The sequence below is a fragment of the Alligator sinensis genome, unplaced genomic scaffold (genome assembly GCF_000455745.1).
Source record: "Alligator sinensis unplaced genomic scaffold, ASM45574v1 scaffold73_1, whole genome shotgun sequence".
NCBI lineage: Eukaryota > Metazoa > Chordata > Crocodylia > Alligatoridae > Alligator > Alligator sinensis.
The window spans coordinates 4,634,840-4,655,424 of NW_005841838.1; the positions used below are offsets into that span (position 1 = coordinate 4,634,840).

Genomic DNA, 20,585 nt, shown 5'->3' on the forward strand with positions numbered 1-20,585 from the left:
AATCAAGCTTTCCAGTCTACACCATTGCCATCTCGGTGTAAGTAAACAGTCTTTTAAACTACCGATACGCGTCCGTGCCTAATTCCAGAGCGAAGGCCTTCCCTCTCCGCCCCCGCGTGCCCGGGCTGCTGGCCACAGCCCGCGTGCAGCGCAAAAAAGGGCTTGGGGCGCTCCCGGCCCGCACATATTCATGCAATGAATCAGCAGCAAAAATAAACAGCAGAACTCAGGAGTTTCTGGATCCCACTTTTATGCTCTGTCGGTTCGACACTGGTTAAGTACAGACAGTCAAAAAGCCTGAGGCTGAATCGATTCAATCTTCGCAGGTTAATCTAAGGTGCGTAGATTGAACCAATAAGCAAGTGAGCAGACATTCACTTTTGATTCAAGAAATGCAGCCACATTTCTGCAGTGGCTCTGGCCAGAAGCTGGGGGTGCTAGAGCTTGGGCCAAGGTTAACCTGCCCACCCTGTGAGAGGGGAGGCTTGTGGGGGAGATACAAAACATCTTGGGATGCTGGGGAACTGAGAGTTAACTTGAATCTGGAGGGGAACTTGAAAAGAAGTTAAAAAAATGATTTAACCTAAATCAGTTAAGTTTGATACTACATCCATCCAGGTTTATCGCAAATCAGTTTCAGCCATTTTGAAAGTGGTTTGAACCACTTTCCAATCACATATACTGGTTTATTTGTAATTTCTGTCCCTAACCCCTGTAGCCTCTAGCATTGCAGAAAGCAAAGAGTGGCAACCGGTTAATTTCTCTTGCATAGCAAGTAATTTCTTGAAACTTGGATTAGAGAAATTAAGATGTTAATTCAGGTTGGAAAAAGTGTTCTCTCTGATGAAAGAATTAAATTTACATTTTAAGCTCTTGAATTATCAGCAAGAAGAGTAAGGTAAGGTGATCTGAGACTGGAAGATTGCCATGGTTTAACATTAATTCAACTAGTTCAACTTTTCTAGTGTAAATAATTTATGGTAATTAAAGGACAGACTGTCAGATTTGAGGGAGATATATAAATGCAATTAAAAATAAATCAATCAAGGATTCCTGAAAGGTACTATTTCAGTAGCAATTCTATCATCAGGACTTTCTAACTTAAACTGGCATTTCTCACTAGAACATTAAATTCTAGTTTATACAAGAACACAGGAGTGGAAAGTTCCTCCTAAGTCAGTCCCTATATTTACAGGTATTTCTACAACAGCAACAGAGATTCTGTTTGACATGGATACTAATACTTGTAAATTCTTTGTGCTCACCACAGATTTTAGGATTATAAAGGATTTTAAGAGGGTATTTTTGCTAGGGATTTCAAGTTCTACAAAAAGGTGGTCAGTGAACATATTTTCCAATTAAGCTGCTATAGTTTTCTTCTTTGGTGCACAGCTCGATGAGAAGCAGTTGGCAAAAATCTTTGAAGGTGTGTTCTATTTCTAAATTTTCTTAATGTTCAGGTAGAATTCAGCTCAAAAGTTCTTGCTTAGAAGACTTTGTTCTGATCTGTGAAATTTAAAGGTTTCAGATCAAGGACCCATACTAGAGAAGGATCCGAGCTAGAGGACTTGATCAGGATCCCAATTTCCATTCAATCTAGGGAAGTTCAGACCCTTTTCTAGCTGTAGACCTATGAGATTTTGCCAGGTCATGAAAGGTCTTCTTTTCCAGCTGATTAGATTTTATGGCATCTGCTACTAGTTTGTCTCTAGCGATATCAGCAATTTATTTTGTTTCCACCTCACTGATCACAGAACTGCAGCATTTAGTCTTCTTGTAGAAACTGTACACTTCAGAGCATAGACAATTTCTTGTGGTCTCTTTTCTGATATCTGTGTGGGTCTTTCTGCCAGCAATAAGGAAGTGAAAAATGTAAGAAAATGTAATTGTAACAGCCATAAAACTTGACAGGAGGCTCAGAGGCAGGTGTAATATCTCTTTTTTTGAATTTGACTACAGTTCCCGATAATAAGGTGACTATTTTCAAAACAGAAACCTGAGAGACATGTGTAGCCATATTTCAAAGGCACAAAATGCTCAAATGCTCCATATTTGAATTACACCAGCTGAGGAGCAGAAAAGATCAAAGATATGTCTCATCCCCCTGTACCCATCACAGGAGGCAAAAAAGAGTGAGGGAGGGGGAAGCACTTCAGAAGTGCTGGCTTTGAAAAACAAATGGAATGAGGCAAGGGTTTGTTATACAACGAGAACGAAATCAGGCTGTAAAACAATACACAAATGGTGTAACAATATGCAATTTATACTTTCAGCTAAATTTTAATATTTAATATAAAAGAAAAGAGAAACTGGGATGTTTCTGGCATTCTAAAATTAGAGTCTGGACACTGGAATATCAACTAAAAACCTGGAATCATCAGGAATGCTCCATGCCACTTGTTTTACTTGACAATATACTTTCTGGATATAGAGCACTGCCTGCTGGGTAAGCAAATCGAACGCATCTTCAGAGAGTAATGAACACAGATTGCATTTGTGTCATACATGGATAGGAAAGAAGTTCCACCTGCAGGCAGTCTGGAAAAGATGATGCTATGGATTGGGGTAGGCAAAATACAGCCCAGGAGCCACATCTGGCCCATAGCAGGTCCCTCAGCCCTGCCCAGCCCAGCCCAAGCATAGGGTGCTGGTCCAACTGCCCCTGGGCATGGAGGTGCTGCCTAGTGCAGAGCACAGCCCACCCTATCCCTGCACACAGCTCTCAGGCATACTGGGAGCTGTAGTCCATGGGGAGTGATATGGCAGCTGGACTTGGCTTCCTGGCATTGCTCATGGCAGCAGCTTGCTCTGCCCTCACACTTCTGGCTACTGCTGCCAGTGTCTCCATTGCTGCCAATGGACCTGGCCCCATGCCTGTCTGCCCACACCCACCACCAGGAGACTCTGGACAGAGCAGGTGGGTGGGATCTCCATGGATCAATGCAGGCGGGTGGGGCCAGCACAAGGCTGGGGTCACAAGGCAGAGCTGCAATCTGCTCTCCACATGTCCCTGAGATGGGCCCCTGCCCACGGAGCCAGTGCCTGTTGCAGACACACGTGGGAGTGAATCAACTCTGCCCAGGGGTCCCAGCCCCATGTTGTCACCACTCTACAATCCCAGCCCCAGTTGACATCCTGCTCTTGGATGCCACACCCCACCCACCCAGCTAAGAGCACCGTGCCTCTGGGTGTCCCAAGCCCGTCTCCATGGAGACCCCACCCAACCACTCTGTCCAGCACCCCCAGCAGTGGGTGCAGCGCAGATGGGCCAGGGGCTGGATAGAATCAATTGGCATTGCCCTGCCTCCTTCACCCTCTGGAGGTGGGGCAAACAGCCATGACAGGGGGCCAAGGCCAGATCAGCAACACTTCCCTGCCCACCAGCCCTCAACAGCTCACCAAAATTCCTTAACTGGCCCTCCAACACAAATTGCCTGCTCCTGCTATGGATGGAGTTATACCCAGCACCATTCCTAGTAAAGAGAAGTCAATCAACATAACAGGCTCGAGGCTTGAGAATAGTTCTGATATACCTGCAAATGTGGAAAGACCCTACGAGGTCCTGGGCACAAGATACCCAGTGCAACAGACTATGCTGGTGTAGAAAAGGAGCAAACCCCTATAACAGAGCAACTTCATACAATCTGGTGCAGAGTTACCCATCAACAAACTGGGGATAAAACTACACTGGTATAAGTTATATAAGGTAAAACTACACACAGATTATACCACTGGTATAGATTATACACTATGCACTTTTACATTGGTTTAAAAAAACTAATGCAACCTGAACCATTGTAAACACCCCGGGCATGAGCCATAAAATGAAGAAAAAGAAGAAGTTTGATTGGAAAATATTTTTGAGCTGGCAGAAGAAATCTCCAATCACAAATGAAGCAATTTCTAGTGTCAGATGGCAAACTTGATGCTAAATGTTATTGAAGCCAACTTTAGAATTGCTAAATGAAAATTTTACAGAATTGCCACTTAACCTTGTTTACATGAATAAATGTTATCGTAATTTGGTTCAAATTGATTAATCAATGCCTCAAACTATGGACAACACATAATGGATCATATCAACTTTCTCTCATTTAACTTTAATACAACTGGCAATACACTAAATAAATAAAACTGACTTGTCAGTTAGCCCATTGAGAAACAATACTCCAAGGAAAACGAACATTTCTTTTAAAAATGTGTGAAAATAAGCTATATAAGCATGCATGGATTTGAATTTTAAAAATTACAAAATCCACCATTTTTCTAATAAGATATTGCTTTCCAAATACGTGCTAATAAGGCACTCTCATGGATTTTCTAAAGGTAAATGTTCTTAAATATTTTTTCATAACAAAGCAGTTGTGCATAATATATCTTTTCCATTTCTAAATGGTAAAAATACTAAATTATGGATTATGAAAAAGTATACCACTGACTCTATTCTTCTTTCCAAGAGGATTGGGATCTATAATTTTTCCATTAAGCATTTATACACTTAAAACAACAGGCCAACTACAACCAATCTATATTATTCTGGGATATCAAGTAACATAAATAGCAGTTAATCTACACCAGTCTAGAGAGATCTTTACTTGGCTCAAAGCAGAAGTACATTTTGGACATGTATTTCCCCCTTCCCCCCTCCCCTCTCCCTGCCTTTACGTACTTTCACAGTGCTAGCTCCATAAGCCTGTGGCGTGACTGGGCCCCTCAAGTGCTACCACAACAAAAATAAATAATATATCCCACTTACTTCATCTAAAAGAGGATTACTTTCTGCCAAGGGATTAAAGGGTATAAACAATAGAAGTGCTGGTCCTTTCTTTAGTTCATTGTTTAGTAGAAGGCTTTTTCCTCCATGTGGTCTCAGCCAGCGTATGAGCATCTCTCGATTTTCTAGGGCCCATTTGCAAATGTTTTCAGCTGTATAATTCATGACTTCACTGGGATAGATCTTGAAAGGAAATAAAAATCATTATTTGTCATCCTCATTTACTAGATGCACTGCTTACTAAAATATGATACATAATAATATCTGTCATAAGTTGTACAAATTACATTAGCAAATGTTACAGTACTGATATTACTAATATTTGCTACTGGTATTATTTAAAGAGCATTGTCAAACGTCATCACGTCATGTAATTTCCTTTGTAGATCTCCCTACTTCTCACCAGTAACTGATGCAATCATGACTCCTCATCCCTAAATTTTTTAAATAACCTCTGCCCCCTGCCACCACAAAATACTTCCCTCAGTGTTTCCAGTTCTCATTTATGACTTACTTTGTGTTTGTCAAAAGCAGATCTAAAGTGACTCAGTTCGTTTCTTCTTATTGTTCCCTACTTCATTTGTTTTCCACTTCTGTATCTAGCAGTTCTGATTGCATTTCAAATTATAATATAATACTCACAAGTGAATTGTTGACATGCCTATGCAGGTACACGGTGCCTGAATGCATCAATGAGACCTCTTTTGCAATCTGTTTATCCGTGATCACTCCAAAGCGTATTGTTCCAAGGTAATCTGAAAGAGCAATTTTTCTGTTTTAATAAAAAAAGACCTGAAATCCTAGTCTTTGCTGTAATCTTTGGAAGAACAAAGAATGACAACGTCTTACTTTTGGGATGTTTAAGATTAGCAAAGGATATACAAATAACATCTCTTGGCGAGAAAGGGTGTATATCCGCACATTAATTAGCGTACTGAACAGAGCCCTGCATACGAGTACAAAATTCCTACTAAAATAACAACTGCTGTCAACCAAGACAGATTTTTAGAGAAAGCAAGGGAAAAGAAACTACGTAGCCAGTGTCAACTAACTCGCTTCTGAACCCAGAATCTCATCACAATATATCACCTAAAACACTGGGGTCAGACCAGTAAGGGACATGAAAGATAAGGATATGGTATCTTTCTTTAAATAATGTTTTATACTAGGAACTGCTACTTAACAATTAGATGGCGCTTTTCATTTATAGAAATATCATTATCTCTAGCAAACAGGTAAAGAAACTGAGGAACAAAGCAGAAGTGCAACTAATCTAATGTAATACACCAGGACAGTGACAAAGTTAAATACTATATTAATTTATTGTATTTGGTTATAAAATTACACAGTTATTCACAATCAATTTACAGATCTTACATTTAAGTAATCTTTCCACATATTCAGGGAATATTTCAGAGAAAAATCTTTTAGAATAAAAGTCACATTCTGACAATGCTACAAATCTGAATAATCAAACCAAAATGTCATCAGTCTGTGAAATGTAGTGATATGGTACCACTGGGATACAAAGGTAATAAAGTACTCTACTCTGCTCCCACAGCATCCTTTACTCAGAAAGTATTTATCCCATCCTAAGTCTGAAATGTTGAATATAAGGATTTATACAGAGAATAAAGTGATCAGAGGACTATTTAAATTTAACTGCACCATTCTAAAACTAACAGAGATAACTGCTTAACATTTATATTCCAGTCATATACTTTCTATCCACCAGATTGCACTGGAAAGTACAACTTTTTATGCAGACATGCAACATACACTACTGACTTACACCAGTGCAGTTTTACCCGATTCCTTCAGAGGTCATTCTAAACCAGACTCAGTGAAGTTAACCTGATGTGGGAATTCACATCTGCTGTCAACACCTTTAGTTTACACAGCTGTAAACACCTTGTGTGTCCAGATGCTTGGTTTAGATTTCATTCGACAGTTTTCCAGAACTGGCATCTCTTCCACTGCTTTCAAAATAAAAACTGGGATAAAACAGGGAATTGCAATCCTGACTTTAAATCTGCTCCCCATTTCACTACCCACAGAAGAAGTGTGTTCATGCCTGTAAATGAAAAAGCCTGCTCATGAAATGGCTGAGAAAGGAAGAGAGAAAAAGAGGGGGAGCCATATTGTACCATCAGTTTTTGAACAATAGTTTTCAATCAAATCGATGCAGAGTTCTGTTTAAAATGGATGCTATGGCATTAATTGTTATTCTCCAGGACTTTACTGTCACTTTCTACAAAACATTTGGAATTACCGTGGTACTTTACCAGCTTTGTTGTGAGAAGCAGACACAGAATCATAGAAAATAAGTGTTGGAAGAGACCTCAGGAGGTCATCTAGTCCACACCCCTGCTCAAAGCAGGACCATCCCCAACAAGATCATTTCAGCCAGCAAGATAAAGATCCAAACGCCTTTTAAATAAGTCCAGAGTAGGTGCTTGCACCACCTCTGGTGGGGGGGTCTGTTCCAGACCCTGGACACTCGAACTGCGAAAAAGTTTTTCCTTATGTTCAATCTAAAAATCGGCCTTCTAGGAGTTTGTGGCCATTAGTACTGGTCTGAGAACTGAGCCCTGAGGGACTCCACTGGTCACCCTGCACCACGTTGATTCTCTCCCATCAACTAGTACTCCTTGAGTCCGACCCCAGAGCCAATTCCCCAGCCATCAGACCATGAGAGGGTCAAGGCTACAGTTCCCTAGCTTAACCATGAGGACATCACTGGAAACCAAGTCAAAGGCTTTCTTGAAATCCAGGTATATAACATCAGCCTCGTCTCCCTTATCGAGGCAATGCATCACCTGGTCATAAAAGGTGATGAGGTTGGTCAGGCAAGACCTTCCAGTGACAAACCCATATTGGCTGGCATTCAGAAGGTTGCCTTCCATTAGCTTGTTGCTGATGGATCCCGTGATGATTTTCTCCAGGATCTTTCCAGGGATGGACATCAGGCTGATTGGCCTGTTGTTCCCTGGATCTTCCTTCTTTGAAGATTGGGACCATGCTTTATTGCAAAGTGAAGTGTCCAAATTCATGCGTGACATGCCTGAAGCGGAAGAGTTTGAGGGCATCATCAGAGCCAGCTCCTGCAAGCTGGTTGCTGCAGCTTTTCAGGAGTTGCCATCTTGGCCTGACCCAACAGGAAATTGGCCAGGCAGACCACGCACCCCTTGGCTACTCAGTACAGGATAGAGAAGATGTACACAGTCTCAGAGACGTGCAAGTCCTATGTGCCAAAGAGGATGCTGAGGGCAGCAAAAAGGAGCTGCAGCCGGGGGAAGTCCAGAGGCATGGAAGAGTCTCCTCCACCACCTCCTTGCAGAAAGGGCAGGCTGTTCATGCCAACATGTCTAAGTGGCAAACAAAAGTGCCCGTGGCCATGCAACAGCAGTCACTGGAGGTTGGCAGTTCTCTTGGCAATGGGTAGCTTGCACAGGGTGTGCCAGACCAGATGAGCTTGGTTTTGCTGTTGCTAGGCACTGCCTCCAAGTTGTGTCAGGGCAGGTGGCAAGGGCATAGACATGATGCACACTGACTGTCTGAGTGTACAGTCCCAGCCAGGATCTCATGGTAGATCCCACCACTGGTCTTGTTAGACATAGGGAGAGAGAGCAGAGTGCTGGGCCAGTCATTCTTGTTCTCCTCAGCCAAAGAAACAGGTAGCAATAGAGGGGGTCTGTCTAGTGAGCTGCTGCTAGGGAGGGCTTGTAGTGTGCAGAGGTGGTCTTCTAGCGCAGTAAACGCATCTGCAGGGAGGGAAGCTTTCACTTCAGCCAAGAGGCATGAAGCAAAACAGACAAAGTTGCAGGCCCAGCCAGCCAGCCAGGACTTTAGCTGAGAGCCAGGCAGACCAAGCTGAGTTAAGTGGGGGGTGTCACCTTGACAGTATATGACCAGATCAAGGAAGCAATGAGGCTTCTGGAAGCTTGGCTCAGTACCCTCTGCTGCAAGGCCAGGTTATGGACTAGGGGCTCCTGTAGCAGTTCTGGAAATATAGGACCACATACTTTTTGTACTTCAACCTTTTAATATATATTTTTTATAATACAGGTTTAAACCCAAAATCCTTCTCCCTCTCCCCTCCTTCCTTTTCATCTCTCTTCCCCTCTCCCTCTCTCAATGGCTGGCCATTTGAGGGGAAGAGGGACAGAAGGATTCATCACTTAGTCAAGACTTGGCAGATTATCACCAGGATAGGAAAAGGACAACCAAACCACCAGGCCAGTTTTTAAGAACCTGTTCCACAGCATACAAACACTCAAGCTTCTCAGCTAAAACACTTTGTAAGAATTCTTTGAACACAGCTAAAACAGGTGCAGTGATACCAGATCAGAACCATGGACCTAGCCCGTTGCAATCAAGAGATGAGGGAAAGGTATCCCCAGAACATGTGCTAGCTGCAATAAGCCCCAAGTGACACCCTGGTCCCAGCTGGGCTGAATGAGGCAGTCAATCCCCTGAAGCCAGAGACAGCAGGCCTCACCCTCTCCAGTCATTAAAAGCAAGACCCAAACCACAGTCTTCTTGTCCAGGCAAAGGCAAAAGTTTTTGCTCCAGACCTTCTGTGTGCTTCCTTGCTGATCTGGTTTTGACTCTTGACTCTGACTCTGATAAGACCATGGGCATTCCCTGATTCTGGTTTGACTTTCAGCTCAACTGGGATCAGAAGGCAAATGGTAAACCCTCAGCTTACCTTGTCTCTGCCTTCAGCTCTGACCCCAGCTTGTCCGGACTTTGGTTACAGCTTCCAAATCCAGACCCCTCTGGACTCCAACTCCCTGGGCAGCTCACCTGGACTACACCTGCACTTCAGTAACTAACCTAGACTAGACCACCAATGCCCCAGTGCATAATAACAACTTTTTTCCCCACCTCAATCTTGTTACTAGAAATAGTGAAACACCTAGCATGAAAAACAAAATCAAATTGCCCTTTGCACTTCCTCTCACTTCCAGCTTTCATATTATTGAAATCTGTTGTACATATATTTCCATCAAATGCAATCTGGTAGAACATGAAAACTAAAAAAGTGTAGCCAAAATTCCCCTTATACATGCGTCTTAGAGAAGATCAGAAAAATACCACAATCTGACTCATTTCAAGCAGCTCAAGGTATTAACTCTTGTACACCGGAGATCTAATTTTAAATTCAATTTCCTAGCCAAAGAAATCTACAAAAACTCACAAGAATTTAAAGAAAAGGTTGGGCCAAAAAGTCGAAGCAATTGTATCCAAGACAAAGAAGTGGCAAGTTTACCTTGTTATTTTAAAGCACTCTGTCAAGGGCTTTCCTTCAGAAAGAAAGTGAAGATAATTTGAGCCGACAGACTAATCTAAGGAAAATGTTAAATACTGGCTTAGAGTTATTTAAAGTCTCGTAAAAGAGGAGGATTTTTTTTCAAGTTAATAAAGATTCGGAATCTCTAACTTAACTTTATTGAAAGGACCCAAAAAGTAATATAAAACAAAACAAGAGAGAGGATCCAGAGTACTCTTGTAACTACATGGCATCCTTTCCGGTGCCCACCTTGATATCCATTCTTAAAATTCCTGAATATAATACATCAGTACAGATATCCTAGTTCCAAACTCCTCTGAAGACCTTTAGGCCCTTTTATCAAACAGTCACCAAGGCCCTTCCCCATTGGGATCCTTTCTGCGTTCATTTTCCCAGCAGGTACTTCCTGGGGTCTCGAACTGGTAGCCATTCCTTTATTTTCCTCTGTAGCCCCAGCTTCATCTTAGAGAAGTCATCTGTCCCTGATTTCCAGTCTTTCCATTCTTGAATGGCAAACCATTCTTTAGCTTCTCTGACCTTCCAGGTCCTCACTAGTGCTTCTGATCTCCAGCTGCAGACTTCTCCCCATCCTCTGGTAACAGTACTGTGGCTCAGGAAGGCCCAGACACAGGCCTTTCTGCTTTTTCCAGGATCTCCAGGAAACTTACCGCTATCCACAAGTTAGGTACCTCTTCCGGGGAATTCCTACAGGCATCTAGCTACCCTCCTGCTTCCTATTTATAAGGCTAAGGGTGCCACTCCACCTTTCTGTTCAGATACCGGTGGAGTCTGCAGACAACTTGGACCCACTTTACAGTGATCCTGAACGTAGAGCTTTTCATTTGCAAGTCATCACATCAACTCCAATACAGGCTGGTAATGACCATGTTGTTAAAACATGACCTTATCACTTACAGCTGGCTCACTGAACTAATGGCTATATACCTGCTAAATGAAGTGGACAGAAAAAACTACGGTTGGTACGCTTGAGTCTACACAAAGCATCCAGTATGCCCAAAGCAATATAAGCAATGCTTTTCTCATTGAGCTGTATGAGCATGGCAAATGGTTAACACATTTTGCCTGATAACACTGGTTGCCTGTATTAAGCTTTAAATAGCAAGAATTGTACTTGATTATTGTTTGGTGGCTTAAAAGAAATGAGGTTAGTGGTTTTAGTAGTTCCAGGGGGGGTGAGAGTCTAAAACTGACACTATCCATGAAAAATTGTTATAATTTTATCTTGTCTGCTGAATCTATCAAAGACTGAACTGATCTGGAAAGTTAGCAAAAGGCAACCCCCGCCTAATGCTGTTTCACTTAGCGCTATTTTGCTGTAACGCTCATTTGAAATCTACACTTGATTTCATTTAGCACTCAGCAAGTTTCGTTATAACGCTCGCGGTCGCCATCTTGGATCATTAAAAACAACTGCAGTCACTACCTTGGGTCGTAAAATACTTTTGGTTTCATTTAATGCTCGTTACACTTAATACTCAGGTTTTCAAGAACCAATTAAGAGCACTAAGCGGGGGTTGCCTGTATAGTCTTGCTCCTGGTCATTCACGGCTTGAACCATGTCACACTTCTCTTTCTATCCCTATACCGACTTCCTCTTCTTTATCACATCAAACAAATGTTTTTTAGATCCTTCGATCCATATTCTTCCCATCATCTCTCATCCAATAACAAGAGGTCAAGTCCTGTTGCCAGTCAGCCAGTGACACCAGTTTCCTTCACTCATGTGTTACATTTGTAAACAGACATGTGCATGATTTTTCCCATGCTTCCTCTCCATGCTAAGGAACTTTTTTACATGTCTATATACATATCCAAACTACTTTGTTCTTCAAATCCCACCTTAAACTCTCCTGTGCTTTGTTGCCCACATAAAAATTGACAATGACTAGGCTGCTGATGTGCTAAAGCTACTACCTAGCACGTTGACCAACATAGTCTCTGTCTGTAACCATCTCCTGTCTCCTGCCTTGTACTAAGAATATGAATTTCTCAGTTAGAGACCGTCTTTGTGCAGTGCTCGCTACAAAGGTGTACTGGTCCTTGACTGAGGCTCCTAGTCACCATAGTAAGTACGTGACAATTTAGCATAGCAAACAGTCATCTTTCACAAATGTATGCTTACATTAAGAAAAATAATATAAAACCAACAAAATTTTGTTTTGCTTTTCAAGATGTTGCTATTAATACACAACAGCGCATGATAACAACGGGAGCAAATCACCAAAAGAGTTTTATGCTCCACAATTTAGTCACATACCCGTTAACAAAAATTGCATGTGGTTAAATCGGTAATTTTCAACCAGGGACCACAAGAGCCCTTTGGGGGTTCCACGGTTCCAACACTGCCACTGCAACCAGCCGACACTGCCCGTGTGCTTAGTACAGAGCCAGACCTGGAAAGTGCTGCGGCAGGAGCACACACTCCTGCCTGCATTAGGGTTATCTGATAAACCTAAAGCAGGGGGAAGCAGTCTGGTCTGCCTCAGCCCTCCTGTCCTGACCCTGCATGCTCCTCCCAGGAACAGAAGCTCACAAGGCAATTCTACATGGCCATGGCGGTGGCAGCAGTAGCCTCCAGATCGAGAAATGCTGAATAAGCTGAGATAGTACAACTGTGATTCTTAACCACAATGGTGCCAAATATAAAAAAAAAAAATTTAAAGGGACACCTTGAATCTAAAAAAAAACCTTAGAATTATTGGATTAAATCAATAAACAAGCATTAGAAGCTTAAATTTATGGTTTTCACTGAGTGTGCGAATAGCCTTATTTAGACTAAAGGCAGTCAACCCAAGACTGATTTTAGACATAAGTGTACAAATGAGAATCTGGTGTCCCAGCACTATGGCTAAGTGTTACATAGACACAGCAACTCCAAAAATTCTCTCTCATTTGCTTTGCTTTTGGTGCTAGAATGGCTGCAAACTGCTTTCTCTCTGGAGGCTAAAATTAGGAGCAAAGCCCAACCCAGTCAAGCCTTCAAGCATATGAGCCATCCCAAAGGAAGCAAAGGGATGAATTACATTTAAAATTAAGTGCATATTTAACTGCTGGAGTAAGACCTAGTTCTTTTTGTGCCTTCCTTGTTTTTTCCTCTCTCTGGTCTGCCTCACTTTGCTAGGAACATGAAAACCAAAGGTCAGCTCTTTGTATGCTAATACTTGTTAGGAGGTAAGAGAAGCTTTGATTTGATTCATCCTGTAACCATAGTGAGTTAAATAAACGTGGGGGGAAATTAAACTGCCGGATGTCATCATCTTCACCCTAACAAGAACAAAACCAACAAGTATGAATTTAAGAAATGAAAATTTAAAATTTAAAAACAAAATATTCATTAAAATAATGTAATCTGCTCTTTTAATCAGGATGACTCCTCACACACATGATAAGGAAATATTTAAATTAACCTAATAAGAAATGACAGCTCATCTCTAAGGGAAGGAAAAGTACTATTCAGAAAACTTGCAATGAATTAAACAGGTATCCTGTTAAAAGTATGTAGATACACAGTTCAGAGAAAACTACCCGATTTCATGGTTTATGATGTCCTTCACTCAGGAAGGAACTCTCAAAAATCAGAATAGACTGATTAAACTATTAACATACTAGGAAAGTTAAATTTTACAAATGTAATAACATATTCATAGAAATTAATGAGTCCCAAGGCATTAAAATACAGTCTGGATTTGTAAATTCCAGTCTCAATATCTTTCCCAGGAACTTGCATGAAGCAGTATAAAATGGCAGACAAAACTGTGCATCTATAAACTCAGGGCATCTCCTCCAGAAAGCAGAGCCCTTGGGCTGTAAACAACAGAGATTCTGTAACTGGTAAAATGAGCTCTCTCAGCTCTAAAAAAGCTGAAGCTTTAAAAACTTTTTAATAAAGCTTTTGTCTGGTGAAAAACAAATAAAAGTAGGCAATTCCATGTCAAATTGACAATATAGGATATTGCCTCATATGAGTTTCAGTCTCTGATGAAATTTGGAAAGCCAATAGAGCACAAAATATAATTAAATTTCTTCCCACACATACATATAAAACTTGCATAAGTGGAAAGAAATATTTATGAGAGAGACAGAAAGAGAGAAATTTGGGCTGAGCAAGCTGGGAGAAATGCATCATACTCTCAACAGCACATTTATCTTCAAGCTACAAGTATTTGTTTTAAACACAGAAGTCATATTTACTCATAGCATGTTGTTGGTAGCATTCTTTCTAAGAGGAAAATAAATTACTACAGATGTTGAATATATTTTGATGCCTAAGAAAGCTATATTCAACATGGGGATGGTGTGAAGCAGGAAGTTCTTGAAATATAACCATCAAATTTAGGACCAAATCATAGAAAATTAGGGTTGAAAGGGACCTCAAAAGGTCATCTAGTCCAACCCCCTGCTCAAAGCACGACCATCCCCAACTAGATCAGCCCAGCAAAAGCTTTGTCTAGCCGGGTTTTGAAAGCCAAACCCCTAAGGATGGAGAAGTGTCCACCACCTCTCTGGGTAACCTGTTCCAGTGTTTTACCACTCTCCTATGGAGAAAAGTATTCCTAATATCTAACCTAAACTTCCCTTGATGCAGCTTGAGACCATTGTTTCTTGTTCTGTCATCTGTCACCACTGAGAACAGTCCAGCTCCATCCTCTTTGGAGCCCCCCTTCAGGTAGTGGAAGGCTGCTATTAAATCCCCTCCATCTTCTGTTCTCTAGATGAAATAAGCCCAGGTCCGTCAGCCTGTCCTCATAAGCAGAGATCCGGGTTTTCCTTTTCCCACAGAAAAACAGAGTAAAACATGGATTTCCCCCCTTTCCAGAGTAAAACGCGGATTTTAAATTTTAGCAGAGAAACCCACAGATTTTGCGGTTTGGAACAAGCCCTCAGCAGGCTGGCAGAGTTCCAGCCTGCAAGGGGCTGGGGAAGAGCAGGAGGACGGCAGCCAGGCAGGGGAGGCCATATGCGTATGTATATGCACATAGACCCAGGCAGCCTGGAGAACAGCTCGTGCAGGTAAGGGGGGGCCAGGGGGACTGAGGCCCCCATAGGGAAGGAGGGAGGGAGTTGGGTAGGGCAGGGGCTGGGACTGGGCCTGAGGCTGCTGCCCAACTGTGCAGTGTGTGGGCCTTGGGTCCCAGGGCTGCAATGCGCAGCCGCAGGTGGCTCATCTGGGGGTAGGACTGGCTCCCCACCAATGCACGCACTCTTGGGGAGCAGAAGGAACCCATGCCCCACAGATCTGTGGGTGGGGTGGGGTGCCCACTGCAAGCTGGGGCTCCCACCCTGTTCCCTTTCCTTCGGGCCTCCACAGCCCAGCAGGTGCAACCCAGCATGGCAAGGCAGAGCAGGGCCACACAGGAAAGCTGTTTGCCACTGTGAGCTCCATGCAGGGACTGCAGCGGGGGCAGCGGCATGGAGTTGTGCCCCTCAATGCTGCCACACGCACAGGAGACGCGTCGCCAGGGCAGTGCAGAGCTCACAGTGGAAATGAGATCCCTGTGCGGTCCGACTGTTGGCTGCAGCGCGAGGTCACACCCGCTGGACTGCAAAGGCCCTGGGAGAAGGCAGCAGGGCGGGAGCCCAAGCCCGCACTGTGCACCAGTCCCTGCGCTGTGCGTACACCTGGGGGGCACAGGTCCACCCTGCCCCCCAGGAGTGCGCAGTGGTGGGGAGCCGGCCTCACTTGCCCAAGCCCGCAGCAGGCAAGCAGTGGGGGGAGGCAGGCTCCATAGCAGCTGGGGCTGGGGGGGGCATCAGCAGAGCTGGGAAAGCTGCGCCTTTAATTTTAATAATGGATTTGGGGGGTGTAGGGGGTGTTACCAGAGATTTTTCAATTTTTTATTTCATTTTTTTAAATCAGGAGAAACCAGGATCCCTGCTCATAAATCATGTGCCCAGCCCAGAACCATTTTTGCTGCCCTCCATTGCACTCTCTCCTATTTATCCACATCCTTTCTGCAGCAGGGGGCCCAAAACTGAACACAGAACTCCAGATGTGGCCTCACCAGTGCTGAATAGAGGGGAATAATCACTTCCCTTGACCTACTGCCAACACTCTTACCAACGCAGCCCAAGATGCCATAGCTTTATTGGCAACAAGGACACACTGCTGGCTCGTATTCAGTTTATTGTCTGCTGTAACCCTCAGGTCCTTTTCTGCAGAGTTACTGCCCAGCCAGTCAGCCCTCAGCCTGTACCGGTACATGGGATGAAACCAGCCCAAGAACCAACCCCAGGGGCACTCCACTTGACACTGGCTGCCAACTAGACATCTATCCATTGATGACTTCTCTCTAAGTCCAATGCTCCAGCCAGTTTTCTATCCAGCTTACAGTCTATTCATTCAGCCCATACTTCCTTACCTTGCCTGTGAGAACGTTGTGGAAGACCGTATCAAAAGCACTGCTAAAAATCAAGGTATACCACATCCACTGGTCTGCCTGCATCCACAGAGCGGGTCATCTCATCATAGAAGACAATCGGGTTGGTCAGACATGACTTGCCCTTGGCAAATCCATGCCGACTGTTCCTAACCACTTCCTTTTCTTCCAAGTGCTTAGAAATTGATTCCTTGAGGACCTGCTCCATGACTTTTCCAGGGATTGAGGTGAGGCTGACTGGTCTGTAATTCCCTGGATCCTCCTTTTTCCCTTTCTTAAATATGGGAACTATGTTTGCCCTATTCCAAAATCTTTACCAATTTTGATAAGTGTCACAGTTTAAAATTATGTTTATATATTTGGCTACGGGAGAAAAAGCAGAAACAAAACATAACACATTCCACCTAACTGCACCAATGAAAATCCTATAGGACTGCAACATGGAAAATTCTTTTGACACTACAGAAGAAAGAAGGTTTCCTCCTTCCCTACTCTACCTTTAACATACACAAAGCTTAAATCATTTTATGAAAGCAGTCTATTTAATATCAATTCTCCCAGACCTGGCTCTCTTCCAAATATCTAAATGTATTTACTTCTTTTGGAAAAAAAACTAATAAGAGTCATTTAGACTAAGAAGGTCTTGGGATATTTTGCTATTGTAATCTTTGTCCTCTGTTACTCTGCATTAGTCTTTGTTTAAATGTTTTCTTTTTAAAGGCATCTATAGAAACAAAACTCCAGATTTAATACACATTAATTGCATGAGAATTAAGTTACTACATCCTTAAAAAGGAAATAATATCCACACATTCTTATCAATCATCATTTCTACTATCAATATAATGATGATACAAGTATGTACAACATTCAGTAATATTCATGATTATTCAAAGAATCTGGCTACAGATTCTGGGTAACTGGCTAGTGAACGTTTATCCTCTGCATAGGTTAGGAATGGGATTCATATTTCTAAACATCCATCCCTCTCTTTGTCTCTCATCTAGTAGTCTAACCTGATGGGAGTTTCTCCACCATTAAGCTGTCCTGTATTTTAACATATAACATTTTCAGTGAGGGGAGGAAGGGTACAATTCTTTTCACCCTTGAGCAATACATAAACTAGCAGCTAAAAAGAAGATGGTACTCAGCTCTACTGTACTCAGCACACACAGAAAACTCCCTGTTAGGGGTGCAGCGCCTACCCCATTCCCTCATTGCGGGTGCCTCAATCTGCCCCTCCCCTCCCAACACCCCCTTTTCCTCCCACAGACTTACTAGCTGCATGCTTCTCTCCAAGCTGTCTGGCTGCATTCCTGGCCACGCGTATGCTGCATCTGCATGTATGCACATGGCATTTATCAGTGACATTAATCGGCCACATTGGCCAAAAAAAAAGCCAATTGCCGATAATGTCAATTTTCCTTTTATCAGTGCCAATATGATATGGACCGAGATACTGGTGCACCTTTACTCTCTATACTGGGTCATCAATGGAGAAACCAGGAGATCCAAATATATATTACCACCCTCAACAAGTTATTATTTGAGTCACTTCCCCACCTCCCCAGGCTCTACTTCACTCTTAATTTGTCAGCCTGTGTTGTGATAGACCTAATGGAGGGTTAAATTTTGCCTAAAGTTACAAGTCTTCTGAAAACACTGGGATTGCCAAGGTTGTAAATCAAGGCCTTTAAACTGTAAAATTCATAGGATATGAATTTGTAGTTGTGTCCATAAAGAATACATATGCAAAAGGTGCTATATAAATAATAAAACATATATTCTTTGTGTATTTTCCCCCCACAAAGCATCACATTTTTATTGCATTCAGTGTCTTAGCCAGAAACCAGAAGCTACACAACACTGAGGCAGAGTGCTTGTAAAACAACCTGAATAAATGAGGCTTACTGACAAGTCACAGAGGAGCTTCCTTACCAGCACCCAAACTCTTGATACCACGCCCAAAGAGACAGGACTACGAATGTGGAATGAAAGGCTGAAGAAAATACCTGACAGAGAAAAAATGGACATTTCAACAGCCAAGTCTTTACCACCAGGCCTGATGAACCATGGTAAAGGTGGAGATGTCTCAATAGCCTTGGAGTTGGACACTCCAAGGAACTAATGACAAAGTGGGGCTATCCCATTGGTTCAACCATCTATGACTGTAGCACAGGGCCTCAGACTATGCAACACTTGCAATGTCCATGGCTTGAAAGCACATGTACAATGAAAGATCTAAACAAGCACAAGCATGCAAAACAAAATAGTCATATGTGGTGTTGAGACATGAGCAGAAAATTGACACAGAGTAAGATCTTTCTACTACTACTACCAGATAGCATGGTCACTGTGTTACAACCAAAGCCAGCACAGGCTGTACAAAGTCATTTCCTGGCCCTCTGCTATCATTTACCTTATTAATAAAACATCATAACTTACACAGCAGCCCAAGTTTCTTTCCCATGTTTGACTGCTCTGATGATTAGCTTCTCAGAAGCTTCACGTCCCAATTCTAGTTCCATTCAGCCACCCCTATTTCCCATGCATCAAAGACCAGCTTTATGTAGGAATCTAACACATGCTGACAGGGAAGATAATCATAGTGTCCACTTGTAACATGCAAATATGCACAACATGCTGCAAAAGCCACTCCTACCTTTCTCTTTACCAAAGTGCACAATAACATAACAAAATCTGCTACAAATATACAGCATAGTCAACTATCTCCCTTCCAAATCACTTATTAACAAAGCAATCAGGGATGAGTATTTGGCAACATGCATGCCTGAAGGAGTACGTATCTGCCTTACTGGGAAAGTTTCAGGGAAAATAAATAACATGCATCAAGTAATTCATAGGGTTTTTTAAAAAAACAGGTAGAAAATATGCTCCATCATGGCAAGCATGGACCTTTCTGCCTGACTGCCATCAACGTCTACAAAATCTAAGCTTTCATTTTATGGTAAAAAAAAAAAAATCTAAGTTTTTTGCCCTTTTGGTTGTGAAAACCACTTTCCACCTAGGAACAAAGTGTAAGCAATGCCGTACAACTTTCCCAGAATAGTCAAGACCTAGCTTTAAACAGAATTACAAAACTGACTTTAATTGAGCAGGGTTGTTGTGCAAAAAAGACTATTAGCCACTTATTGCTTTATTTGGCAATGTATTTATTTATTAGATGTGTATGTTGCTGTTCCCACAAAAAGCTCAGGGCAGCTTACAATAAAAAAACAAGACAGATTATGAACACAGATAGAATATTAAGAGAATAGTACATAATAAATAACAAGATACCCAAACAGTGCCCCAAAACTTAACCACTCCCACTAAAACCCTACCCAAATAAGGTGTTACATTGTTTCCTGAAGATGTCCAGCTTGGGCTCTAAAAGGCTACAAGGAAGGTGGGAGGGGAGGAAGCAACATCTTTTATACCTTGCTCAACCCCTCCCACATAACTCCATTCTCTTTCAGCACCTCCCCCCCCCCCCCCCCCCCCCGGCTTTTTTTTTTTTTTTACTTTAAGTTTATATTCACAATGCCCTGGATTTATTGTATAATTTGTAGATATGCATCTTAAAATACCAAATCATGTGTGCAGTGTATTTTATCGTGTTTTTAACAACGTTACACTATGCCTCAAGTATTTTGGCAAAATGATCACTTTAGAAATAAAATCCTAATTTAGAAGTCAGTCTGGCTTTTGCCATAGGTAAAGGAAAACATTTGGAATCATTACATCCTCCCCCTCTCAGCGTCAATAATGTATAAGGGGAAAAACTGGCTACTAACTCAGCATCACTCTCAATGATAACATAAGGGCCCAAGTCCCTAGAGAAAAAGAGTGGGAGAGATGTGTGTATGTGTGTGTTCCTATGCTATTAAAAACACTATCCATTATTCTGTCCCTTGTGAAGTCATCCATGTAGATGAGTTGTATACTAAACTAGATGCAATCTCCTATGAAATATAAAAGTTAGAGTTGGGAAAACATGTAGCGTGTTATCTAGCCATCTCCCTGCCAAAAGTAGGATTCTTCCCTTAAAGGTCTATTTCCTCATGCTTATCCTGTGCCATGTTCAGTTATTCACATGATTGGACTTTCACCATTT

The 20,585-nt window shown here is 42.3% G+C and overlaps 1 protein-coding gene across 3 annotated transcripts in view; it reads right to left on the bottom strand.

Moving 5' to 3' along the window:
* TXNDC11 (thioredoxin domain containing 11) overlaps positions 1-20,585 on the bottom strand; it is a 114,408-nt gene that overhangs the window by 30,390 nt on the left and 63,433 nt on the right. For all 3 annotated transcript variants that reach the window (XM_006015519.3, XM_025203353.1, XM_025203356.1), the window contains 2 exons: positions 5,417-5,529; positions 4,757-4,957 (listed from right to left, as the gene is read on the bottom strand). In XM_006015519.3, the coding sequence (XP_006015581.1) occupies positions 4,757-4,957; positions 5,417-5,529 (314 nt within the window). The remainder of the gene's footprint in view (positions 1-4,756; positions 4,958-5,416; positions 5,530-20,585) is intronic.